The sequence below is a fragment of the Equus caballus genome, chromosome 7, assembly GCF_041296265.1.
Source record: "Equus caballus isolate H_3958 breed thoroughbred chromosome 7, TB-T2T, whole genome shotgun sequence".
Lineage (NCBI taxonomy): Eukaryota > Metazoa > Chordata > Mammalia > Perissodactyla > Equidae > Equus > Equus caballus.
The window spans coordinates 12,091,792-12,114,956 of NC_091690.1; the positions used below are offsets into that span (position 1 = coordinate 12,091,792).

General features: G+C 37.0%; 1 protein-coding gene across 7 annotated transcripts in view; it reads right to left on the reverse strand.

Annotated features, from left to right (window-relative positions):
* Window positions 1-23,165, reverse strand: part of TRPC6 (transient receptor potential cation channel subfamily C member 6) — a 128,843-nt gene that overhangs the window by 32,232 nt on the left and 73,446 nt on the right. For all 7 annotated transcript variants that reach the window (XM_070272716.1, XM_001499621.7, XM_070272719.1 and 4 more), the window contains exons 2-3: window positions 12,262-13,036; window positions 1,385-1,570 (exon numbers count right to left, since the gene is read on the reverse strand). In XM_070272716.1, the coding sequence (XP_070128817.1) occupies window positions 1,385-1,570; window positions 12,262-13,036 (961 nt within the window). The remainder of the gene's footprint in view (window positions 1-1,384; window positions 1,571-12,261; window positions 13,037-23,165) is intronic.

Here is a 23,165-nt window from a genome sequence, read left to right on the forward strand (position 1 = left end):
CACCAGGCTGGCCCCTCTAAATACTTTTTTAAAAAAGTATATCATCTTTCCTCTACTGACCTAACATGCTAAACTTATTTTATACTAAATCCATGTTTGTATATGGGTTTATTTCTGGACTGCCTATTCTAATCCACTGAAATCTCTTTTTATTCCTGTGTCACAAACTCTTTCAATTAAGAAAACTTTACAATTAAAATTTCCTTTTTACTTTTCAGAATATTTTTTATTCTCACATATTTACTTTTTACAAATGAACCCTACATATGACAGAGGGCAACCTTATTTAATATATAAACAGTGACAACCTAAAATCAAAATTGGTAAAGAATGTTAAAAGGTTAGATAAAGGACAGTTTACATAAAAGAATTACAAATGAGTCTTAAGGATGGTTGAACTCAACAGCATACAATAGTTATCTTCTCAAAATGGTAAAGCTTAATAATCCCCATTGTGAGTAGAAGAAATAAGCCCTCCCATGCACTGCTCGTGTGTGTGTAAACTGGCAAATCTCTTTCGAAGGGGAACTTGGTAAATGTTTTGAAGTTAAAAAATAAAAATTTGACATATTAATTCCACACCTAGGAATTTTGTCTTCAGATAAAACTCATGCAAGTAAGCAAGCTATATAAATAACTATGTTTACTGTAGCATCTTGTATTAACAAAACAAAGAAAATAATAAACACCCTGAAATAGTAAACATTAAATAAACATAATGATATAACAAGTAGATGTTTATTTACTGATATGTGAAGATGTCCAAGATATAAATTTTTGGAGAGAAATATAACAGTGATTAACTACTCTCCATAAGAATTGAGACGATAGAAAGGCGGTATGTCTATACTGTTTGAAGACTTACCATAAGCATGTATTACTTTTATTATAAGACCTAGTTTTAAAAACTGTGTTTTTTAAAGATATATAACCTAAGAAAGGAGTCATGGTTGTGGGGATAGGGGGATGGGTATCATATGGAGACAGAGATTAAAAATATTCCACAAATAAACATATAGTCGGAAGACATTCAAATGTACTGCAGAAGGAACTGAAATGCATCAACAGACGGGAAAATGGAGTTGGGTCTTAAATAATGATGTTTCTGTCACATAACAAATGCTTTATAATCTGGATGAGTGTAGTCCTTATGTCATTAGTTAAGTAAAGGAAAGTGACAATCAATGCATAAACAAGTCAAAGACTGGTGTTCAGGGTAGGTTAAATGCCTCACAACTAGGCTCTTATGATTCATTAGACAATCTGCTTAGTGCAACTGCTAATTAGGAAAACCCAGCTTAATCTAACTATGCCAACCCTTCATCCTTATTTAGCACCAATAAAAACTGAAATAATGTAAACGGGGCTTCACGCCTGACCTTACTTTTTTTACTTCATATTTAATGGCAAGTTTTAAACGGCTGAGATTTGGACGACCGCGATCTCCACCACTGTGGTGTATCTCAACATCCCCATTCAGAATGGCCTCCACTTCTTCAGTGTTTCTGCACAGATCAAGGAGTCCAACAACAAAATCTTTGCACTGCACTGACAGTTTTTTGTAGTCATTCTAGGAAAGACAAAGCAAAACAAAAAAACAATAATGTAGAAGTAACTCATTTTACTATGCTGCTCATCGGAATTTATCAGGGACTTGATAGTTTCTAGAGAAAACAGAGAAAAATTCTATTTTTAGGTTTACAGTTCTCTTAACATGCTTTTATTGCTGTTCTGCTCAGCGATCTCTGAAATATCTTACCACCATAAAGATTTTCTTCATATCCTAAAAAAGGAAATTTGTCTAAAGCATAATCATAGTTATTAAAAAGTAGTGTTCTTGCCAAACTCATCTATTGATTCAAGAGAAATATAAAGAAAGCAACTTTTCCCACTACTTTGGGTACAGCATCTCTCTTATGTTCATAACTTCATCAGCTAGGCACATAATGTACATTTGCTAGATCTTCAGAAGACTTTGTAAACTGTGTTGGTTTGAGAAACAGGACATTTGGAGCAGTTCCAGAGAAAAGCAAACACATATCACTGATCTATTTAATAAATTGTTATTGAGGAACTTTATGTGCCAAGCACAGGGTCAAAAGGCAAGAGCTAATGCAAAGTCTGCAAATTGAGATCCTTCTCTTTGGAGAAAAGAAATTCAATGAGAATGCTTTCATTGTAACTTATCGCTGACGACCTAGTATCATGCTGGGAAGATTTAGCGAGTGCAGATCATACTCAAATACCAAAATCATGTCAAACTTATAGACAGCATGTATTCACATCTCCGTTCAGGTCTTTCTAATATTTCCTTCTTCTTTTCTCTCACATCGAAAAAGACTATTCATAACCCAACGTGAATCAAGAAAACCTATTAGTCAGAGTTTGTCACATTGCAAGTGGATTATATTATCCCATTTAATCCTCACAGTCCTCTTACTCTGTTAGGTTAAATGATGTGTCCAAGATCACGCAGCTACTAAGTGTCAAAATCAGGTTTTAAACCTAATTCTGTTTGGCCTGAAACCCTTTGCCTTTAAGAATTATGCCACTTTGTGTCTTTCTTTGTAGAACGCTTTTCTATTTTGATCTTGAAGAACTTGGAGGCAAGCAGGGCAAATACTATACCCATTTTGCATAGGAAAAAACTAAGGCTCCCTGAGGTCACACAGCTTCAGTGGTAGAGTTTACTCATAAAGCCAGCTTTATAGATTCATAGTCAGTTGTCTCCTCCATCCTGAAGCTGCCGATGTGTGATAGGATGAAAAGATTCCTTGGAAAGATCAAGAGAGGAAGATGTTAGAGAAATATGATTGGCTCTCGATGGCAGTCAATAAGGTAAAATTTGGGAGAACTGTATACAGAAAACAGCTTCACACTGGGTATGTATAAAGCCTCTATTTGGCTCCTTCTCTGTAAGTCATGCCACATGAACTTTCAGTACAGTTTAGTAACTTCTAAACAGGATACACTTTGCAAACTGCAGGTCCAAAACAGATTGTATAAAAGCAAATTGATAAGACAAATTATGTCTTAGCTGAGAAGGGCTCAATCTACTTCTAAATTGGTATCTGGTCAGAGAGCATAAGCAGAGTCACAAGGAAAGAGCTTTACTCCTTTCATGAAATAGTCATTTACGGTCGTGGGGACAAACCCTGAGATGTGGAAGTGCATGTGTTGTGCAGGTCCACTATACTAGAGCACGGTGTTAGGAGCCTGGGCTCTTAGAGCCAGAAATACCTGTCAGCAAATCCCAGCTCTTCCATTTTTCAGCCATGTGATCTTAAATAGGTTGAAACCACTCTATGAGGTCAGTGTTATTATTACCCTAATTTTACAGAGGAGAAAACTGAGGCTTAGTGAAATTAAATAAGTGTTAAACAGATCACACATGCAAAGTACATAGTATGGTGCTGAGCATATAGCAAGAATTCCATAAAACATAATTATTTTATTTTATATCATCAAAAGCAAGATCTGAAAAGTCTATTTGTTGACATTCATAAGAACCCATGGAGCTATGACAAAATTTAATGCACCTAGCCTCTCTTGTATGTAGCACTCAATTCTAGATGTGTCTTTAGTCCTTTTAAAGACAAATATGTAATTGTCAATGCTCCCTAGAATTCTAAAACGCTCGTGGTGAAATTAGACATTTGAAAAGAGAACACGATCCTTCAAGAGTAGGGTGGCGCTTTTTACTAGAAACTACATGGATCGAAAAAGTAAAGTGCAGGAGCTTTGTGCTGTTTAATACCGTGTTTCCAATTCACTGCTGATTATCAAGATATATTCTTAAGTAGAAAGGAAAACAAAACATTTTTTAAAAAAAAGAAAGAATAAGACTCTGCTTTCAGAAATACGTGCTTTTTTTTCACCTTGGAGTCCATTTACAAATGCTTTCATAGTTCTGTCAAATTCACTAGTAAATTCACTTAAAATGAAATGTTGGCAGTATAGTTCATTAGCCAGACACAGCACTGTGATTTTGGTTTCTTGAAAGGAAAAGCGAAGCTGAAGCTGGTGGGTTGATTTAATTCTGGGTCGTGTCTTTGGGTCACACACCCACACCATACATTATAAATTAGAAGTGGGTGCTCACCTATTAACCTTTCAGTTGAAAAGAGATGACTGATAGTGAGCTAATAGAACAGAGTTTAGAGGTTATAAGACAGAAAAGAGTCTCTGCTAAAATTATTCTTTCAAAGAGTTATCTTAGTTGGATTTTACATAGTAGAAGAGATGTTATGGCCTGTAATTGTAATGTCTGGCTCTTCTTTCTATATAATGAATGAAATTTGCTTCAAAGAAATTAACAGGGATGGGGAAAATACATGCCTTAATTCTCACCAATCAACTGTGTGGATTTAGAGAAGGGCAGACCTCGGTTTGAAATGAGGCACAACCATTTTACTAGCTGCATGATTTTGGGCAAATGACTTAATCTCTTAAAGCCTCAAAATCCTCATGTGTAAAATGGGGATAATATAAGGATCTACTTTTTAGGGTTGCTGTGAAGATTACATGTATGAGATAACAAATGCCAAGTTCCTGGCAGAAGGTAGTGTTGAATCAATAGTAATTATTATTATTATTTTCATTATTTCATAAACAATATCCAAATGTTCTCAGTCCCTCATCACAAAGTTGTGCTAACAAATAGAAAGGGACGTTGGGATTCCTGGGTATCATCTGAACAGATATTGGAAATAAAACAGTTATTCATTTGTGCATTCTTTCAAAAAATATCCTGTGCACCAATTCTGTGATAGATACCATAGTCTTACTAAGATGGGAGTTATGTAAAATGGGATTATGTAGTCGAAGATTAAGGTTAAGTATAGAGAGTTATTATCTATATAGTGATGAATTAGCCATCTGTGCTTCTTGGGACCACATAGGCCTTCCTTTTCTTCACAATAATTGTCACCAAATGGCACATTGATCATTGAGCTCTGTCAGAGCTGATGTGGTGATGATTAGCAAGCATTTATACAGCATCCACCATGTGGGGTTGTGAGGGACATAAAAGTTAATCGGACACTACTCTAGAGAAAAGGGAAAATGAGTTAAGACACAATTTCAAAGAAGAATTGAAGAAAAACATTTTCCTAGATATGTCAGATGCTACTGACTTTTCTGTTGATTGTTGTCATCTGCAGTGACTACACTGGTCAGCAGTTGCTGTACTGAACTTCCCTCCTTAACTGTTGACTAGCCTTCCACCTAAAATTCTGCCATAATGAGATTTTCTGTGCCCATATATTTCAAACTAAGATGGGAAATTCAAAGGCAAGAACACACTCAATCATACATTTGACTGCATTTATTTGTTTACATATCTGCCTCTCTTGAACAGACTCAAATGTCGTTCAGAACAAGCACTGTATCTTACTCATCTTTGAGTCCTCAGTGCGTAGCACATGTTAGCTAATCAAAAGTTTTGTTGAGTGAGGGCCGGCCTGGTGGTGCAGTGGTTAAGTTTCCACTTCGGCGGCTCCGGGATCCACCAGTTTGGATCCCGGGTATGAACCTATGCACCATTGTCAAGCCATGCTGTGGCAGACATCCCACATATAAAGTAGAAGAAGATGGACACGGATGCTGGCTCATGGCCAGTCTTCCTCAGCAAAAGCAGGAAGACTGGGGGGCTGGCCCCGTGGCCGAGTGGTTAAGTTCGCGTGCTCCGCTGCAGGCGGCCCAGTGTTTCGTTGGTTCGAATCCTGGGCGCGGACACGGCACTGCTCATGAAACCATGCTGAGGCGGCGTCCCACATGCCACAACTAGAAGAATCCACAACGAAGAATATACAACTATGTACCGGGGGGCTTTGGGGAGAAAAAGGAAAAAAATAAAATAAATAAAATCTATAAAAAAAAATATTAAAAAAAAAGAGGAAGATTGGCAGCAGATGTTAGCTCATGGCTATTCTTCCTCAAAAAAGAGAAAAAATTGTTGAGTGATGTAAAGAAATGAACATGTCTCAGTATGAAACATACCTGGATTTTAATTCTTGCTCTGCTATTTAATAACTATATGATCTTGGAAAGGTCACTTTATTTTCTGGCCTTCAGCTAATTTCTCCTAGTTATAGAGAACTTAAATGATGCTGTATCATAGAATTATAGCATAAATCGCTTTTAGAATAATTTGTAAAGCTCAATAAAGGTACATTTCCTCCTTCCTCTTTGGTCTCGACCCCAGCCCTGTGCTTCCGATGCGGTGATTGAATCTTGCAGAGTATGTAGCTTGTACTCTTTGTCACCCTGCTAAGGTCTGACGACAGTTACTGCTGACAAAAACTACTTTTCAACTCAGTCATTTCTTAGAGAATATTTCTCTTTCAAACAATGGCAGACATTTTTTAACATTCTGAACACCAGAACATAGCAATGGTTTAAAAACAGCATGGCATAGTTTCTCTACCTTCTGCTTTCTCAAAGTCAATGGCAGAGGCATCTGAGGGCCATGTGCATGTCTAAGCACAGATCCCTAGGAAGACATGAAAGATCTAAAAAAGCTCTAGAAAAGCTACTTATCCAGAATGACAGAGAAGAAGACAATCCTTAATGTATAAAAGAGATGATTTCGGCTCATTAAAGGAAACATTGTTTGTTACCACAAACAATCTAAAATATAAGTAAGTTAACAAAAAAGCCTTTAGAGACGTAAGACATAGGTACATACTGAGATACTAAAAAGAAATGTGAAATTTAAGAGAATGCATTTGCTGACAAAACCATCTACTGCGTTGATCTCCTAGTCTTTAAGATTTTTCTTTCTTATCTTAATTTAGTCTTGAGTCAAGGAGAGAAGCCAGGAATTATTCTCTCCTTCCTCAGTATCAAAAACAGTCAAAGTTCTGGGTTTTCAGGGTTTTTTTTTTAATTGATTTAGTGTATGTTGCCAAAATTAGGCTTAGCCCAGGTTTAAGGTGGCTGAGGTCTTATGCTATCAAAGCAAAAAATTATGGAGTATAATTCAATATAAAAATTTAATTTGAATGGGTGAAAAATTTTTGAATCTGGTTTCTACCTATTCTCTTTGTAGACCTGAAATTCCTCAGGGCTACTGGTTTTCTTTTTGCTCCTGTGGCTCCATCTAATTGTTAGATTTCTCTGCTATGGTCTGGTTGTCACCTCTGCATGGAACCAACTACAGACCTGGTGACATGGGTAATAAATGCAATTTGTTTGGTGTAGAAGAATCAAGGCACAAGACCAAAATTGCCTGAGGAACTCAGAAGCAACTCCTCTGCCTCTTGTTAGTGGACTATGGGCTATTTTATGGGAGGGGAGAATTTGGGAGGAGCTTAGAGCAACGATATATGGGAGCTCTTTGTGAAAGAGATTTAACAAATTCTTTGTGAAAGCTCTCATTTTCTGACATAAAATAGATTAGCTGCTTTCAAACAGAAATATGTGAAGATTTTCCAAGGGGCCTTAGAACACTGATAACTTTAAGGGGATCAATTGCCAGATCCTCAACTTTCCTAAAACTGATTTCTTTGAAAACAGATCTTTGACCCCTTTGCAAAACAATTCCCCACTGTCACCTACCTTGTGTAGGAGACAATAGGGAACCCATTTTTAATGATTAATGTGGGTACCATAGACCCTGAGGAGTTCCTGAATTTCCCTGTCTTAATACGTATTTCTGATGAAGATGAAGCTCAGTGATAGCAATACAACATGCTGGTTCATGTTGGGATATTCCGAATTTAGGTGTATGGTGTAGTGTGATGATAAGAATAATGATAATTTTTGTTTAATGTACTTTGCCTCTTCATTCTCCAACAATTGTCAAAGAATGCACCCTTCTTGAACAAGAGTCCAGTGAGAAAATGGCAAAGAAGGTGTCAGTAGGGAACACTGAATACAAAAATCATTTTTTTATGTATTTAAAATGTAAGTGGTTATTTTAAACTATTCTTAATACTCATCATTAGTTAGAAAGAAAGGCATCTCAAATGAGCAGGTCACAAAAGGTTAGAAAGGATGATTCTTTTCAATATGACTTGGAATGGTTTCCAGGACTCAAAATTTTCACAGAATATTGGCTAAAACACACGGATAAAACTTTTATGTGATTTCTTTCACATTCGGCGTGGTTAATTCAGTAAGGTAGTTATCAAATCCTATCAAGAAATACTTATTCCAACTATAGTCAACCCTCTTTCAATTTTATTCCGTAAAATCTTTAATAATATATATATCTTGTTAACAAAAACTAAAACAACATGCTGACATACCATACCAAAATGTTTTTAGCAGGATACAAAAAAAAAAAAAACCAAAAAAAAGATGTACCACCTGAGAAAGAACCTAGGATTACTTCAGTTTTAACTTTCTTCAATTTATTCAGTACGTTAATATTTTCCTACATCACTCAATCTGGTTAACATAAAATAAAAAGTAAAGAATGAATAACACCAAAAAAAAAAACATCTAGCAAAAGTGAGAACATGATTGATTGCACTAAAAAGGCATTTCCAATAGGAATTGTATGACATATATTTAAAATTTGTTTTAAAATTTGCATATATTTTGTTATTTTGAACAAGGGTGCTCAATTTATGTAGTTTTGATCAAATGTCCTACTAATAAATATAATGGTAACTCTTTGCAGAATATTTTGGATACTTAGAGCCTTATGATGACAGGAAGTAAAACAAATTCTAAATTTTCATATATACATATACATATTACACATATTTGTTGTATATAATACATATAATAGAGTGATTTAAAGGGACTTTACAATAAAAAGCTATTACCTTAGGAATCACATGTGTGGAGGAAATTGGACTGGAAATAGAAGCTCAAGGAGAAAAGGGAAAGATGTAGCTATTCTGAATCTTAAAGAGGTGGGTGGGACTGGCCTGGTGGCACAGTGGTTAAGTTTGCACTCTCTGCTTTGGTGGCCTGGGGTTCATGGGTTTGGATTCTGGGTGCGGATCCACACACCATTCATCAAGCCATGCTGTGGTGGCATCTCACATACAAAATAGAGGGAGATTGGCACAGATGTTAGCTCAGTGGCAATCTTCCTTAAGCAAAAAGAGGAAGCTTGTCAACAGATGTTAGCTCAGGGCCAGTATTCCTTACCAGAAAAAGAAAAAAAAAGAAGTTGTTCACTTACTTTTAAAATAGGTGATGGTAGGCATCAAATCATAGCACTTAGAGGCCCCTAGATACATTTGAAGGAACAATTTAAGAATTCTATTTTTAAATGTGAATATTTACACTACAGGGAAATTAGATCTCTTAAAAATATTTAAACTTACAAAAGTAAAATTTTAGATACCATTTTTAAAATGTGCAAATGAACACAGAATCTTTCAAATGTCCTCTAGGTGGAAAGGGAGCAAAAGGATTTGAAGACCACGAGCAGAGAGGATTCCTTGCGGCCAGTACAATCTCTCAGGTCCCTGTGAGGAAGCGCAGGCCTGACCTGGTCCAGCCTCTGTGATGATCTTTGTTCCCTGAGACGCTGAGGGGCTTGACTACTAAAAGCAGGACTAGAAGATATGTGCTGGCGTGTTTGCAGTGTATTGATGCTTACTTCTTGGTGGCAAAACTAGGAATGATTTTTAACATTTTCTTTATTTTTATACTCTTATTTTCTAAAATGACTAAATATTCTTTTAAAATAAGGCAAAAGAAGCTATTTTGAAAGGTAGAAGCAGCTGATCTAGCAAGAAAGCTCACCAGAGACGTTAAGCTCTCCAGCCCTACCAGGTCCCGTCCTCTTGTAAACTGAGGCTGGGATGCTGGGAACCGCTTGAGTGTCACAGGACCCACGGACGGTGTGAGAACGCGCTTTCCCTAAGAGTTTATACACACAGGCAATGGTGACTCACCCTCATAGGAGGCTGTTCTTGCCTCTGTGGACCAACCATAGAATATTTGTTTGAATGCTTGATGTCTGGAGAGAAAGAAAGTGTAATGCTTTTTTGTTTTGTGTTTGCTAAAGACTTAAAAAAAAAAAAAAAAACCCACGCACTGCCCTTTCTCCTTGTACAACACAAGAACTTTCTGAGTCTGGTTTCTAATTACAAAAACTGCTGATTTTTAAGTTCTAGGATATATTTTTTAAAACGTTTTTTTAACTGCTACCTTCTTTCAACAGTAAACTAATTTTTGAAAATGATTTTTTAAAATATTAAGAATTACATACTATTAAAGAGATTTATGTTTTCAGAGAGACTTTTCTTTGCCTTTAAACCTTCACAGAGGGAAGGCATTATGAGAAAGTAGGTTCATTTTGAGGATCTAGGTATCTTCTAAAGACAGTGGAAACGTGTAGAGAAAGCATGAATGGAGGGAAGGCGCCCAATCCATGTACTTCACACCCACGTGAGCAGAAAAAATGTGTAGTGAACAAACAAAGGAACGCCCCGGTCTCTAAATCCTCATAATCCTAAGGGGTCCTCCACATTTTGCAATGCATTTACGGACAACGAATAGTTCACATTCTGGTTAGATGCGATTCTCCCCACCTTTGAACCACTTGCCCATTCCCTCCCTCCGTTATGTCCTGTCATGGATTATATTACTGCACAGAGGTCTTTCATCACTCATTAGGTTATAAACTAACTGAGGGCAGGATTACTGATGAATTGTCTTTGTATTTTGTCCTATACCTCCAACCTCAATACAGTATTGGGTGCAAAACATGGTCTCAAAAGATGTAGACAAGTGAATGAATGAATTCTTCGGTCGTTTAGAAAAAGTGTGTAAACAAAGATTCAATAACGGGAACAGAAATGTTGAAACTTAAGCAGTGAAATTCCATAAAAATTAAATATAAATTGAAAAACAATCAGTTTTCAAAGAGACTGCTTTAATTTGAATATGGCAAAGTTCTCTGGATCACTGAGTTCCAGGAGTTAAGTGAAAAAGTAGGAAAGAATGAGACAAGGTTGTAAAAAATTCATTGCTTGTCCTGGGCTCACAGCTGCCAGGCAGCTGGAGGAAAAGTACCTTCCTCCATCCTATGAGCAGTCAGAGGGTCCCAGTCACCATTTACCTTTTCCTCCGTGACTGGATAGATAGGAACCGAGGATAGATGGATACATGACATGTCGTACTGGGTTGTAACAGTGTTTTTTCAGTGACAGTGGCACCAAGAAACTGCACAGGAAAGTGGGCTAAAACCTCCAAGAAGTGTAAAGGCAAGCTCTCTCATGGCATATAGAATAGAAAAAACAAAACTAATATTTATCTTTGCAAAACACTGTACTTGATGAATCAGACCTGATTGCAAGCAGCATATAGCTGAGTGAGGGAGAAAAGTACATCATAAACAATAATAATGCAGGGCAACCGTGATGAGCAGTATAAGATAAGTTGGGCAACCTTTGGGGGGAGTTTAGAGGTATATGTATGGATGACCTTGGGCTAGGAATCTGAGCTTTCATCTTTTCCAAATGCAGCACAAACCATGTAGGCAATGGCAGCATCTGACATATGGCTCCCCATACCTTTTATGGAAAGACTGCTCACAGTTCCCTCTAAGTGACTACTTCTTCATATCCACAAGAGTTTGCTTTTGCTGTTATCTTGGCCTAAAATATCCTTTCCCTCATTTCCTGCCCCCCCCCCCAAATCCTACTCATTCTGCCATATACAGCTGAAATGCCACTTTACACGTTACTTCCCTGAAACCTAATCTGAAATAAATATTGCTTTCTCTGAACTTCAACAGCACATGGCTTATAGCTCTATCTAGTAACTGAATTCCTCTTTATCTCATATTTATTTATGTATGCATCTGTCTCTCAAGTTAAACTGACTTCCTTTAGCTTATTCATCTTTCTATTCTCAACAGCCTCTGTCACCATGCTCTGAATATAGAAACAGTGTTTTGTAGGAGAAAGAATCTGGCTTTTCGAGTGCAGCCTACCTGGATTCTGATCCCAGCTCTGTCATTTACCAGTTGTTGATCTTGGGCCTCACTTAACCTTTCTATCCCTCCATCTCTCCATCTGAAAAGGAACTAATATCTTCACAATGTTGGGATAAGGATTAGGCATAATAAATATAAAATGTCTAGTATATGGTAGAACATCATTTAGAGAAATGGCAGTGATCATGACTGTTGCTACGTACAATTATAACAAAGAGCTGGTTGAAAAACCATATAACATTATCTCCTGTCCACAGTAACTAGCACAGTGCTGAGCACATATTGGAAGCTTATAAATAAACCTTGACTTTGACCTGTGGAGGGTGAAGTCCTTATTGTTAAAGACCTACCTTGAACTCTTTCTCGATGTTGGCCAGCACTGCCAGCTCATTGCTAAGTTCTAAAGCTGTCATGACTGGATCTTCACTAGACAACGACAGGTAAGCGGGACTTGCCAGGCCTTTATAGGCATTAATCCTAGATCTGGAGTGACTAAAGGAGTCATGCTTCTGTTTCTGGTTGCATTCGCTGCACTTGCAGAAATAATCATGGGGCCGTTCAATCCGAGCACCCTTCCGCAAGAGGGTATGCACAATTTCATATTCCTGGCAGTGGGCAGCCAGAATAATTGGAGTCACATCATGGGAGAATCGTGTCCCATCTTCATCATAGGCATAAAAATCATCTTGCTGGAGTTCAGACTGGCTGGGGCTGGTTGCTAACCTCTTGCCTTCTGCAAAAGCTGGATGACTGAGAATGGCTTCCACAATCCGAACATAACCTTTACTGATAGCTAGAAGCAAGGCATCCCCAACACGAGAGAGGTTTTCTTTCTTGAGAAGAAGTTCTGTAATTTCCAGATGCTCATTGGCCACTGCCAACTGCAGGGCATTCTGGCCCATGTAATCCACACAGTTAACGTTGAGTGAGAGACATTCTTCTAACATCTTCCTCACCACTGGGATGTTGCCATATTCAGCTGCATCTAAAAAGCGTTCCTCCTCAATAGATAAGCTTGTTGAGTGATCATTAAACATGTATGCTGGTCCTCGATTAGCCAACCTTCTTCCCTTCTCACGGAGAATTGTCTGCCGCCGGTGGGCCAGTCTGTTGTCTGTACCCCGGCTATAATAAAATAGAGAGATTGTGAACAAATTATAGTAGGAGGATTTTAGTGTCCCAAATGATCTGCCATTCATCTAATGCATCCTCAAGCGTATTAGATGTTGTCTCATTGTCTCTAGACCAATTATAAAATAAAATGAATATGTATTTATTTGTTAATGGATTCCAAGAACTCTTCCTTTAAGAAAGCCAAGCACTTCACAGATTTCCATTCCAATTTGGAGTGGAAATTCTGGCAACTCCCATAATGTCTCTGTGCCACTCACACAGAGATTAATATATGTGTTTCAATCACAGATGGTATAGACATAAGAAAGACCTATAATCAGGCCCCCACACCATATAGAGTGTGAAAATATAAAAAAAAAAAGGAGAGAAAATAGAAAATCATTCAAGTCAAAACATATTTATTGAGTCCCTCCTATGCCACGGCCAGGCACTGTATAAGGTCCAGAGAAACCAATGGTGAAAAACAGTAGAAATTTTTCTGCCCTTATAAATCTTATAGTCTAAAGAGAGAAATTGAGCATTAGCACATTGTCTTGTTATCAGCTGTTCGTCATGATAAACCCATGTCAAGGGTACCTAACCTAGGTTCTGGGAGAAAGTTACATGCTAAAAATGGAAAGATGAATGGGAGCCAGGTGAGAGTGTGTTTTGGGAGAGTGGGACAGGGGTTGGGTGCAGGTAGAAAGCTTTCTCTGGTAGAGGGATCAACTAGATGCCACAGCATAGATTTCATTATCAGGAACAATTAATGCTTGGACTTTGCCAGGTGTTGTTCTAAAAAATCATTGGAGACTTGAGAAAATTGTGATCAAGGTGGCAAATGGGAAGAAATGCTTCTGTGATGGAGACAGTGGTCAAAGAGGCCAGCCTTCACTGTAGGCTTTCAATCCGTAATAAGAAGAGAAAGTGATTCATCCTCTGATCAAAATGCTACAACGGGGATGTTTCGCCTTATTGATTCATAACTTTACGTCTTAAGGTCTTTCTGAGCTTGAAGAGCTCAAACCTTACCACTATCACTAAATGTTCTAAGAGCCATCCTTCTTTAAAGACTGTCACAAACTTCCCATTATGAAGAGAATTTAAATAGATCCAAAGATCCCATAAGCCATCTTCCCCTCCAACGTGACCAAGCCTAAAGAACTTAGACTTCTCTCCCTACCAGGCCTTATCTGTCTTGTTACTAAATTTCCGGGCAGTGTTGTCTATGGCAATGTGATGCCCAAAGGAGCTAGCAAAATGTCAGCAACTCAGAAATAGATTATGCTTCTCCAAGAAGCTTGAAGAGTATGCTGACGTATTCACAAATGTTTTTCATTGACTTTGCTTCAACAGTGAATCCGTTAGCCATCCAAGCCCTCTTCAAAACCAACCAGGCTGATGTTTCATTAAAAAGACAACTTTATAAATTTAAAAAATGATGTCAAAGGCCAAGGGCCAAACATACATTATAATACTAATAATTTCTAAGATGGATCTTTAGATAATGTCTATGTAACTTTTATTAAGCAATAAGGGAATAGTTTCTATAACCATTTTGTTTTCTGTAGCTATCATTTTCTTTTCAACTCCATTTTTGTTTATCAAAGTTATACATGTACATATTTTAAGGACTCTATAAGCTTGTTACAAAACTCAGCAGTCCCTTATTCTTCATTTTCCCCATTTTCTGATCCTCAGAGGCAATAAATTTCAACTATTTTAGCTGATTATTTTATAATTTAAATCCTTATATCCATATAACTTAGTAACATTGCTATTTCCTGATTGTCCAGGTTTGGCATTATCTATGGACTTCCCATTACCTAAGTTGAAGATTTACCTCACTTTCACAATCTCCCACCATACCTTCACACCCTTCTCACACACACCTGAACACACATGGACACACACAAATATGCTTCATGGTCCCTTATCAGTCCAATATAATTGTATCACAACTTTTGTTAGATAACTATTTACATTATGACAATGCAAGTGCTAGTCATAGCAATGACAAGAAGTATGCCGTGGTGTCTTGGTACAGCTTCTCTATATCCTGAAACCTGGTGGTTAAAAATTCTCTTTCTGGAGTACAAAGGCGCATGTCTACGGTGATGGATGATACTTAGTCTTTTGGGTGGTGAACATGATGTAGTCTACATACAAATTGAAATATAATGATGTGCACCTGAAATTTATATAATGTTATAAACAAATGTTACCTCAATAAAAAAATAAAATTTAAAAAATTCTCTTTCTTTATTCGTATGTTTAATGCTCTATGTACTTACAACCAATTCAACAAAACTCTCCTCTCTTTTAATGTAAATCTTCTTGTAATACATTCAACACATTATATGCTTTTCCAATTTTAGCTTCTTGAAGAATATCTTCTGAGTTCATCTGAAGTGGTTACTGTCTAGACTTGATGAAATATATTGTCTTTGAATCTTCCTTTTAGCGTCATCCCATGGATTTGCTTTGCCTTGCTTTTGTGTTTGGTTCCTGTCTTCTGTATCCTAGATCCTCGTTTTTCTTGGTTTACTCTCGTGTTCTGGCACTGCACATCCTCCACTGGCTGACTGAGAAGGCATGCATGGAAGGGAAATTTCTTGAGATTTTGCAAATCTAAAAATGATTTTGTGCTATCTCCAACCTTAACTGGTAGTTTGGCTGGGTGGAGAATTCTAGGCTGACAATAATTTCGAAAGCCTTGTTCTGTTACATTGTAGTTTTTATAGTTGCTATTGAAAAATACAGTTCTGGATATTCACTTTGTCTCTGGTGCCTTAAAATTACATGACCTTTTTTATTAGAAGGAATCTCTTTTCCTCCATAGTTCTGGGTACTCAGTAAACCTTTTAATCAGGAAAAGTGTGTCATTTTCTGAGAACTATTTTTGACTTCTCTGATAATCTTGTTTTCCTTCCTTCTGTGTTGTTTCTGGAACTCTTTTTTGGATGTTGAACATTCTGAAATTAGCCTTTAATTTTCTTATCTTGTCTTCCCTATTTTCCAACTATTTATCATTTTGCATTATACTCTGGGATATGTCTTTAGCTTTATCCTCTAATGTATCTTTGGAATTTTTTTCTGCTTTATGTTTTTAATTTTCAAGAACATCTTTTTGTTTGTAAAATGTTTCTATTTATAACTCCTTTTCTGCTTTCAAAGACACACTATCTTCCCTTATCTAATTTTGGAGACATTAGTGATAATGACTCTAAACATATCAGAACACTTCAGAAAATTTACTCAAGTTGCTTTTTTGTGTTTTTTGCTTTGTTCTCTAAATTTTATATTAGAGTTTTTCCTCAAATGGCTGCTAACCCTTAATAGATATTATTTTCCTTTTTTAAAATTAATTAATTAATTAAATTGCAGTAATATTGGATTATAACATTATATAGCTTTCAGATGCACATCGTAATATATTTTGAATTCTGTATAGATTACATCATGTTCACCACCCAAAAACTAATTATAGCTCATCCCCTCAAATGTGAGCCTAATCACGCCTTTTGCCCTCCCCCCTTTCCCCTATGGTAACCACCAATCCAACCTCCATTGCTATGTGTTTGTTTGTCGTTGTTTTTATCTTCTACTTATGAGTGAGATCATATGGTATTTGACTTTCTCCCTCTGACTAATTTCACTCAGCATAATAACCTCAAGGACCATCCATGTTGTCACAAATGGCTGGATTTCATAATTTCTTATGGCTGAGTAGTAGTCCATCGTGTATAAATACCACATCTTCTTTATCCATTCATCCCTTGATGGGATCTTAGGTTGCTTCCAAGTCTTGGCTATTGTGTATAATGCTGCAATGAACATAGGGGTGCATGTATCTTTATGCCTTTGTGTTTTCAAGTTCTTTGGATAAATACCCAGCAGTGGGATAGCTGGATCATATGGTAGATCTATTCTTAATTTTCTGAGGATATTCCATACTGATATCTATAGTGGCTGCACCAGTTTGCACTCCCATCAGCAGTGTACAAGGGTTCCCTTCTATCCACATCCTCTCCAACATTTGTTGTTTCCTGTCTTGTTAATTATAGCCATTCTGACCGGAGTCAGGTGATACCTCATTGTAGTTTTGATTCGCATTGCCCTGATAGCTAATGATGTTGAGCATCTTTTCAGATGCGTGTTGCCCATCCGTATATCTTCTTTGGAGAAATCTCTGTTCAGATCTTTTGCCCATTTTCTAATTGGGTTCTTGGTTTTTTTGTTGTTGAGATGTATGAATTCTTTGTATATTTTGGATATTAACCCCTTATCTGATATATGGTTTGCAAATATCTTCTCCCAATTGTTAGGTTGTCTTTTCTTTCTCTTGATGGTTTCCTTTGCTGTGCAGAAGCTTTTTAGTTTGATGTAGTCCCATTTGTTCATTTTTTCTTTTGTTTCCCTTGCCCAGTCAGACATGGGACTTGAAAATATGCTGCTAAGACCAATGTCAAAGAGCGTATTGCCTAGGTTTTCTTCTGGGAGTTTCATGGTTTCGGGTCTTACACTCAAGTCTTTAATCCATTTTGAGTTGATTTTTGTGCATGGTGTAAGGGAATGGTCTACTTTCATTCTTTTGCATGTGGCTGTCCAGTTTTCCCAACACCGTTTATTGAAGAGACTCTCCTTTCTCCATCGTATGCTCTTGGCTCCCTTGTTGAATATTAGCTGTCCATAGATGTGTGGGTTTACTTCTGGGCTCTCAATTCTGTTCCACTGATCTGTGTCTCTGCTTTTATGCCAGTACCATGCTGTTTTGGTGACTATGACTTTGTAGTATATTTTGAAATCACGGAGTGTGATACCTCCAGCTTTGTACTTTTTCCTCAAGAATCCTTTGGCTATTTGGGGTCCTTTGTTGTTCCACATAAATTTTAGGATTACTTGTTCTATATCTGTGAAAAATTTTTTTGGAACTTTGATAGGGATTGTGTTGAATCTATAGATTGCTTTAGGAAGTATGGACATTTTAATGATGTTAATTCTCCCAATCCAAGAGCACGGAATATCTTTCCATTTCTTTGTGTCTTCTTCGATTTCTTTCAACAATGTTTTATAGTTTTTGGTGTACAGATCTTTCACCTCTTTAGTTACGTTTATTCCTAGGTATTTTATTCTTTTTGTTGCAATTGTAAACGGGATTGTTTTCTTAATTTCTCTTTGTGCTACTTCATTGTTAGTGTATAGAAACACAACTGATTTTTATATGTTGATTTTGTATCCCTGACTTGACTGTATTCATTTATTATTTATCAGAGTGCTTTAGTGGATTCTTTAGGATTTTCTATATATAAAATAATGTTGCCTGCAAAGAGTGACAGTTTCGCTTATTCTTGTCCAATATGGATCCCTTTTATTTCTTTTTCTTGCTTGATTGCTCTGGTTAGAACTTCCTTTTTTTTTTTTTTTTTTAATAAATATTAATTCTAATGTCCTTTCTAAGAGAGTGTGATTTTCCCTCATAAGAATTAGCCAGAATCTGATGTTGGTTTTGGCCAAAGGTGATTCTTAGAAGTGAGTTTTTAGGAGAGCAGCATTAGTTCTGAGTTAACAAGATGGATGAGGTAGAAGAGATAAGAGGTCACCAAGATTTGTTACATGAGCAATCATCCATCATCTTCCTTCCAAAATTCTGAGCCTTCTTCCCTTCTCTCTGTCACGCTTCTGGCTTCTAATAACCTCTTAGCCTTTCACTTCCTCTCTTGTCTACTGTATATATTACTTTCTTTGGTTTCTGTCATAGACAAGAGAAAGTTCAATGATTAGGGAAATAGGAGGTGGCTGCTGAACATGGATAACACTTTGGAAAAGAAAACCTGTAAAATTAAAGGAGAAAAAGGAGAAAAGAACTAGGATTGGGGATTTATAAAAATGAGATGAAAGTACTGGGAGTGAGAACTTTCAAGAAAAGTTCTCATGTGTAAAAAAAAGACACAAAATAGTATCAAGTACCAAAAGACCATGAACAAAGCTTCTTTTTTGTTTTCTTCCATAAGAATGGGAGAATAATTATTCCAGCCTATGTCACAGTATTATTTCCAGGGTCAACTGAAATTATGAACGTGGAAAGCGCTTAAATTTGGGTTTCATTGTTTTTTACAGCCACGGGAACATGCTTTTATATGAACAAGAAGGATGCTAACTTTATCATTTCTCAGCTGTTATTCAATTAGAAGACCCATTAAAAGGCAAGGATTGCAATGGTAATTGATATAAATGATTTTTGTCTTTACAAAAAGAAAAAAATATATTCAATAACTTTACTCATATCTCAATTTTTAATCTGGTTTCCAAAGTTGTATTTGTTCATATAACACCTCTAAATTTACATTGAGGTAGAATAAGCCTAAGCTGTGACATCTTAAATTGTAAAATTTTAAAATCATGATTTAGGATTTTAATGCCTACTTATTTGAATAATGGTAAGTTCTGTTTTAGCAAGCCACTAATCCTAAAGATATGTCCTGTTTCCTTCTAACCTATCATGGTTTTCATAACTATAACTTCCACCGTTTTGAAGAAACAGCAAAGACATTTCCATAGAAAGTGTTATCTTCAGTTTTAAATTGTGACCTGTCTCCGTCATTGTGATCACAAATATTAATCATACGCAGTGATATAAATTTCAGATATGTTTTTATTAAAAAAACCTGGATTATCATCATCTCTTTAGCAGTCTGTCAACAGAAAAGCCAGATACAAAATGTTCAGAGAGCCTTTTGAGATTGCTTTTGGAAGACAACTATTGCATGCACAATGAAGGCAGCACTTCTTGCTGGGTAATGAGATAAAGGGAAAGTGGCTTGCCTGTTGACAGAACAAAATGCACCCTTTGCTGCCTCCTTGATACCCCTAACTGCTGTCTACAGAAGCAACAAAAGGCTCTACGGATATTATTTTGTCACAGTGGTGTTGCTTAATTGCTTACTTTCAAATGCAAAAGCAAAAGGTGTAAAATGACTTTTTAAGTAACGAACATTTGAAGCCTTTCAAGAAAGATACTAGACGTTGCTGGATTATATTACCTCTCTGAGAATGGATTTTATAAGGCTATATTGTAGAATCACACATTAATTGCAAACGTAAACTAGAAAAACCATCTACTAGAAAGAGGAACATCCCAAAGCACGATGGCAAGAGAAGTGATATTTTCATTCCAGCTAAAGGGCACGCTTTTGCAAAGACAGCTCTTCTATTTAAGAAAAATATTTACTAAGAATTTTTCTTCATCCACTTAGCCATATTTAGCATGGTTGAGTGTTTAGCAACCTACATTTGCATGTCTGTATTTTTAAAATTTGTTTTATCACAATATATAAATACCAGTTCTAGGAAAGAGTGTAACTAGCCACTGCCCCCATGGGACTCAAATATTGATTAGGTCATGAAAATTAGGTTCAGGAGTTTTCACATACCTCATTTTCCTGATTCTTTTCGTTGGTGAAATAGTGTCTTTTGCCCTAGATAGTGAGAGATGGAATAATCCATCTCTATTGAAAATGCCAGCAACGCAAATTAGCTTCTGAGTTGAATGGACTGTCTGCTTGAGTCCAGAGCACGTGCAGTAATTTCCTCTACTTCCTGTTCAACTATGATGCACTTTTAGCAGATGGAACTGCTCCTATACAAACTAAGCTCCATATTAAGTATCTAAATGTATCTATTCTATTAAAGCAGAAGTATTAAAAACGTAAATAGCATGTAACTATTCCAGGCAGCATGGAAGAGCCTCACAGAGCAGACTTTTAGAAGGTGAAAACAGGAAATTCCGAAATGTATGTTTATGACATGCACATTTTCCATGGGAAAAATTGGACTTGGATATTTAGAGATTAACAATGAACACAACTAGCAATTTTGCAGACTACTTTCGGAGGATGAATGATAAAAGTAGTGTTATTCTAATTTTATAAGAGTGAGACTCTTTTTACTCTGTCTACCTAATCTCTGTCCACACGCCCCTGGTCCTTCCTCTAGGGTAGAGGGAGCAGTAAACAATCAGAGTGGTTTTCTTTCATCCCATGAGAGCAAGGACTATTTTGCCTCATTCACCACTGGACGCCACTACTTAGCAGAAAGGGACATTGAAAGCACTTTGTAAATAACTGTCGAATGCACGAATCTCTCTTGTCAAAGGAATAAAGTTCAAAGCCTGTTTGTTCCCTGTTAAACCAACAGCAAAGCACTAGGATGTACAACCCTACAAATAAAAAAGGAAGAAAAATAAAAATTGAACCACAGTGTGCCCTGCTGTATATGCAATATTTTATATTCACTTCAAATAAGCAGCAAAATCAATAGGGAATGAGAAAAGTTCAAAGGCATATGTTTTAACAGCATCCTTATGACTTGTCGTTGATCCAGAACTGGAGATTTTCTTGTCCTGAAAGGCAGGACTAATATTCTCTCATCACTCCTGCTCTCTGCCTCTCCTGACACCACACACAGAGCATAACCCCCTATCTTTAGAATGCATTACCAAGTCCCTTTAACTTCCAGATAGTTTTCAAGATAGCAATTCTTTATTTTGATTCAATTAGCTTTGATTTTCCCCATGGACTCCTCTCGTTTCATCAAATACTAACTTTTCTGTTTGATCAGTCACACTACATCACACCGCTGCCTTATTAATCAGTGAGCAAAATGATAGAAGCATGAACTACTTGTCACTTAGTTGGGAACCAGCAAAAGTGTGACTGAAAAATGTCTTGTCCCTGTTATCTATTTTTTGTTTATTTTTATTACCAATTGACATCTTGTTTGTATAATTTAAAGACCTAACTATGTGAGAGAATGAAAACATGAGTAAATAATGGAACAGTTATAGAAACTTGGCTTTTTATAAAACAACTATGTCTGAAATGTCATTGTTTCTTTTCAGCCTCCAGTTCGCGGTTTAATTTATCTGATGTGTCATGTCCTCCCTCTTTAAAATGTTCTTTGGTAGAGCTCTGGGCACATGCATTTATTTTGATCTATTTTGATAGAGTACTCTTGGAAATATTAAAAATTTGTGTATCATATAATCAAAATATATACCAATTATCTCATCAAAGAAAAAAGTTTAAACCCTTTGTTTCTGTTATCAAAAGCCGTCACAGTCCTGTGTATTACAAAAACTCATTTTCCCATTCTGCAAATAACCTCTGTATAAGAGATTCCAAGCAGGAAAAGATAGCATACTTAGGTTGGGTAATCTGAGGAGTTTAATGAAGAGATTCTAGGAATTTGTGGGCAGGAGTTAGGGAAATCCAACATGGCGCTGTGAAGTACCCAGATCTAGGACACTGTAGGGTTAGGCCTGAAGGGGCATGAGGAGGAAGGAGTTACCACAAGGTAAACAAGTTAACTGTAAGATAAGGGCCTCTTGACAGAGTTTCTGACCTTTGGTAGAGAGTAACGGCCAAAGGAGAGTGCCAGAGGAACTGATGTCCCGACTTCACTCTCCTGCCCTCTGATATCCTAGAGCAGCCTTCCATGGGCTGCACTCAACCCAAAGCCTGGGGACAAAGGAGCCCCATTGATGCAGTCCACACAGATCTGCATTGACGCCATCCCCCCCAGGCAGAGAAGAGTGTGCAAAGGGTGGAGAGTGAACCAGAATACCCAAGCCACAACACCCAGCACACACTCTATAAGTGGATTTGACTTTGCCATGATGAGCTCCTTCAGAAATCACTGAAGAAAACATATGCACAGAGAAAATGGTAAGTGGATAATTTTTTTGTTATGAGTCACTGATGCATCATCAGTTCTCACCTTTCTGAGCTTATTTTTCCCTTCTATAAGCTATCTGTCAGGAAGGACACCCACATTCAATCTCAGGCAGTCCATTATCTTAACAAATGAGCCTTTAATTAAGATTCATCCATCTGCATTTTAAGTTGTTGTTCATACGAGGCTTAGAATGAAGAACTCTGATTCTGAGGGTGAGAAGGAGGGTAATGTGATGTCATAGAAACATTCGGGATTGTTGAAATTGTGTGTTCAGCACAAGGTGAAGCTGCTGACTGCCTGAAATAACAGTGCTAAAGAAGTGGACTTCTACAACAGCTAAGGCATGCTTTCAACCTCTCCCATAGGGGCTACATCCAACTGCTCCCAGAGCAGGTTGAAGTCTCTA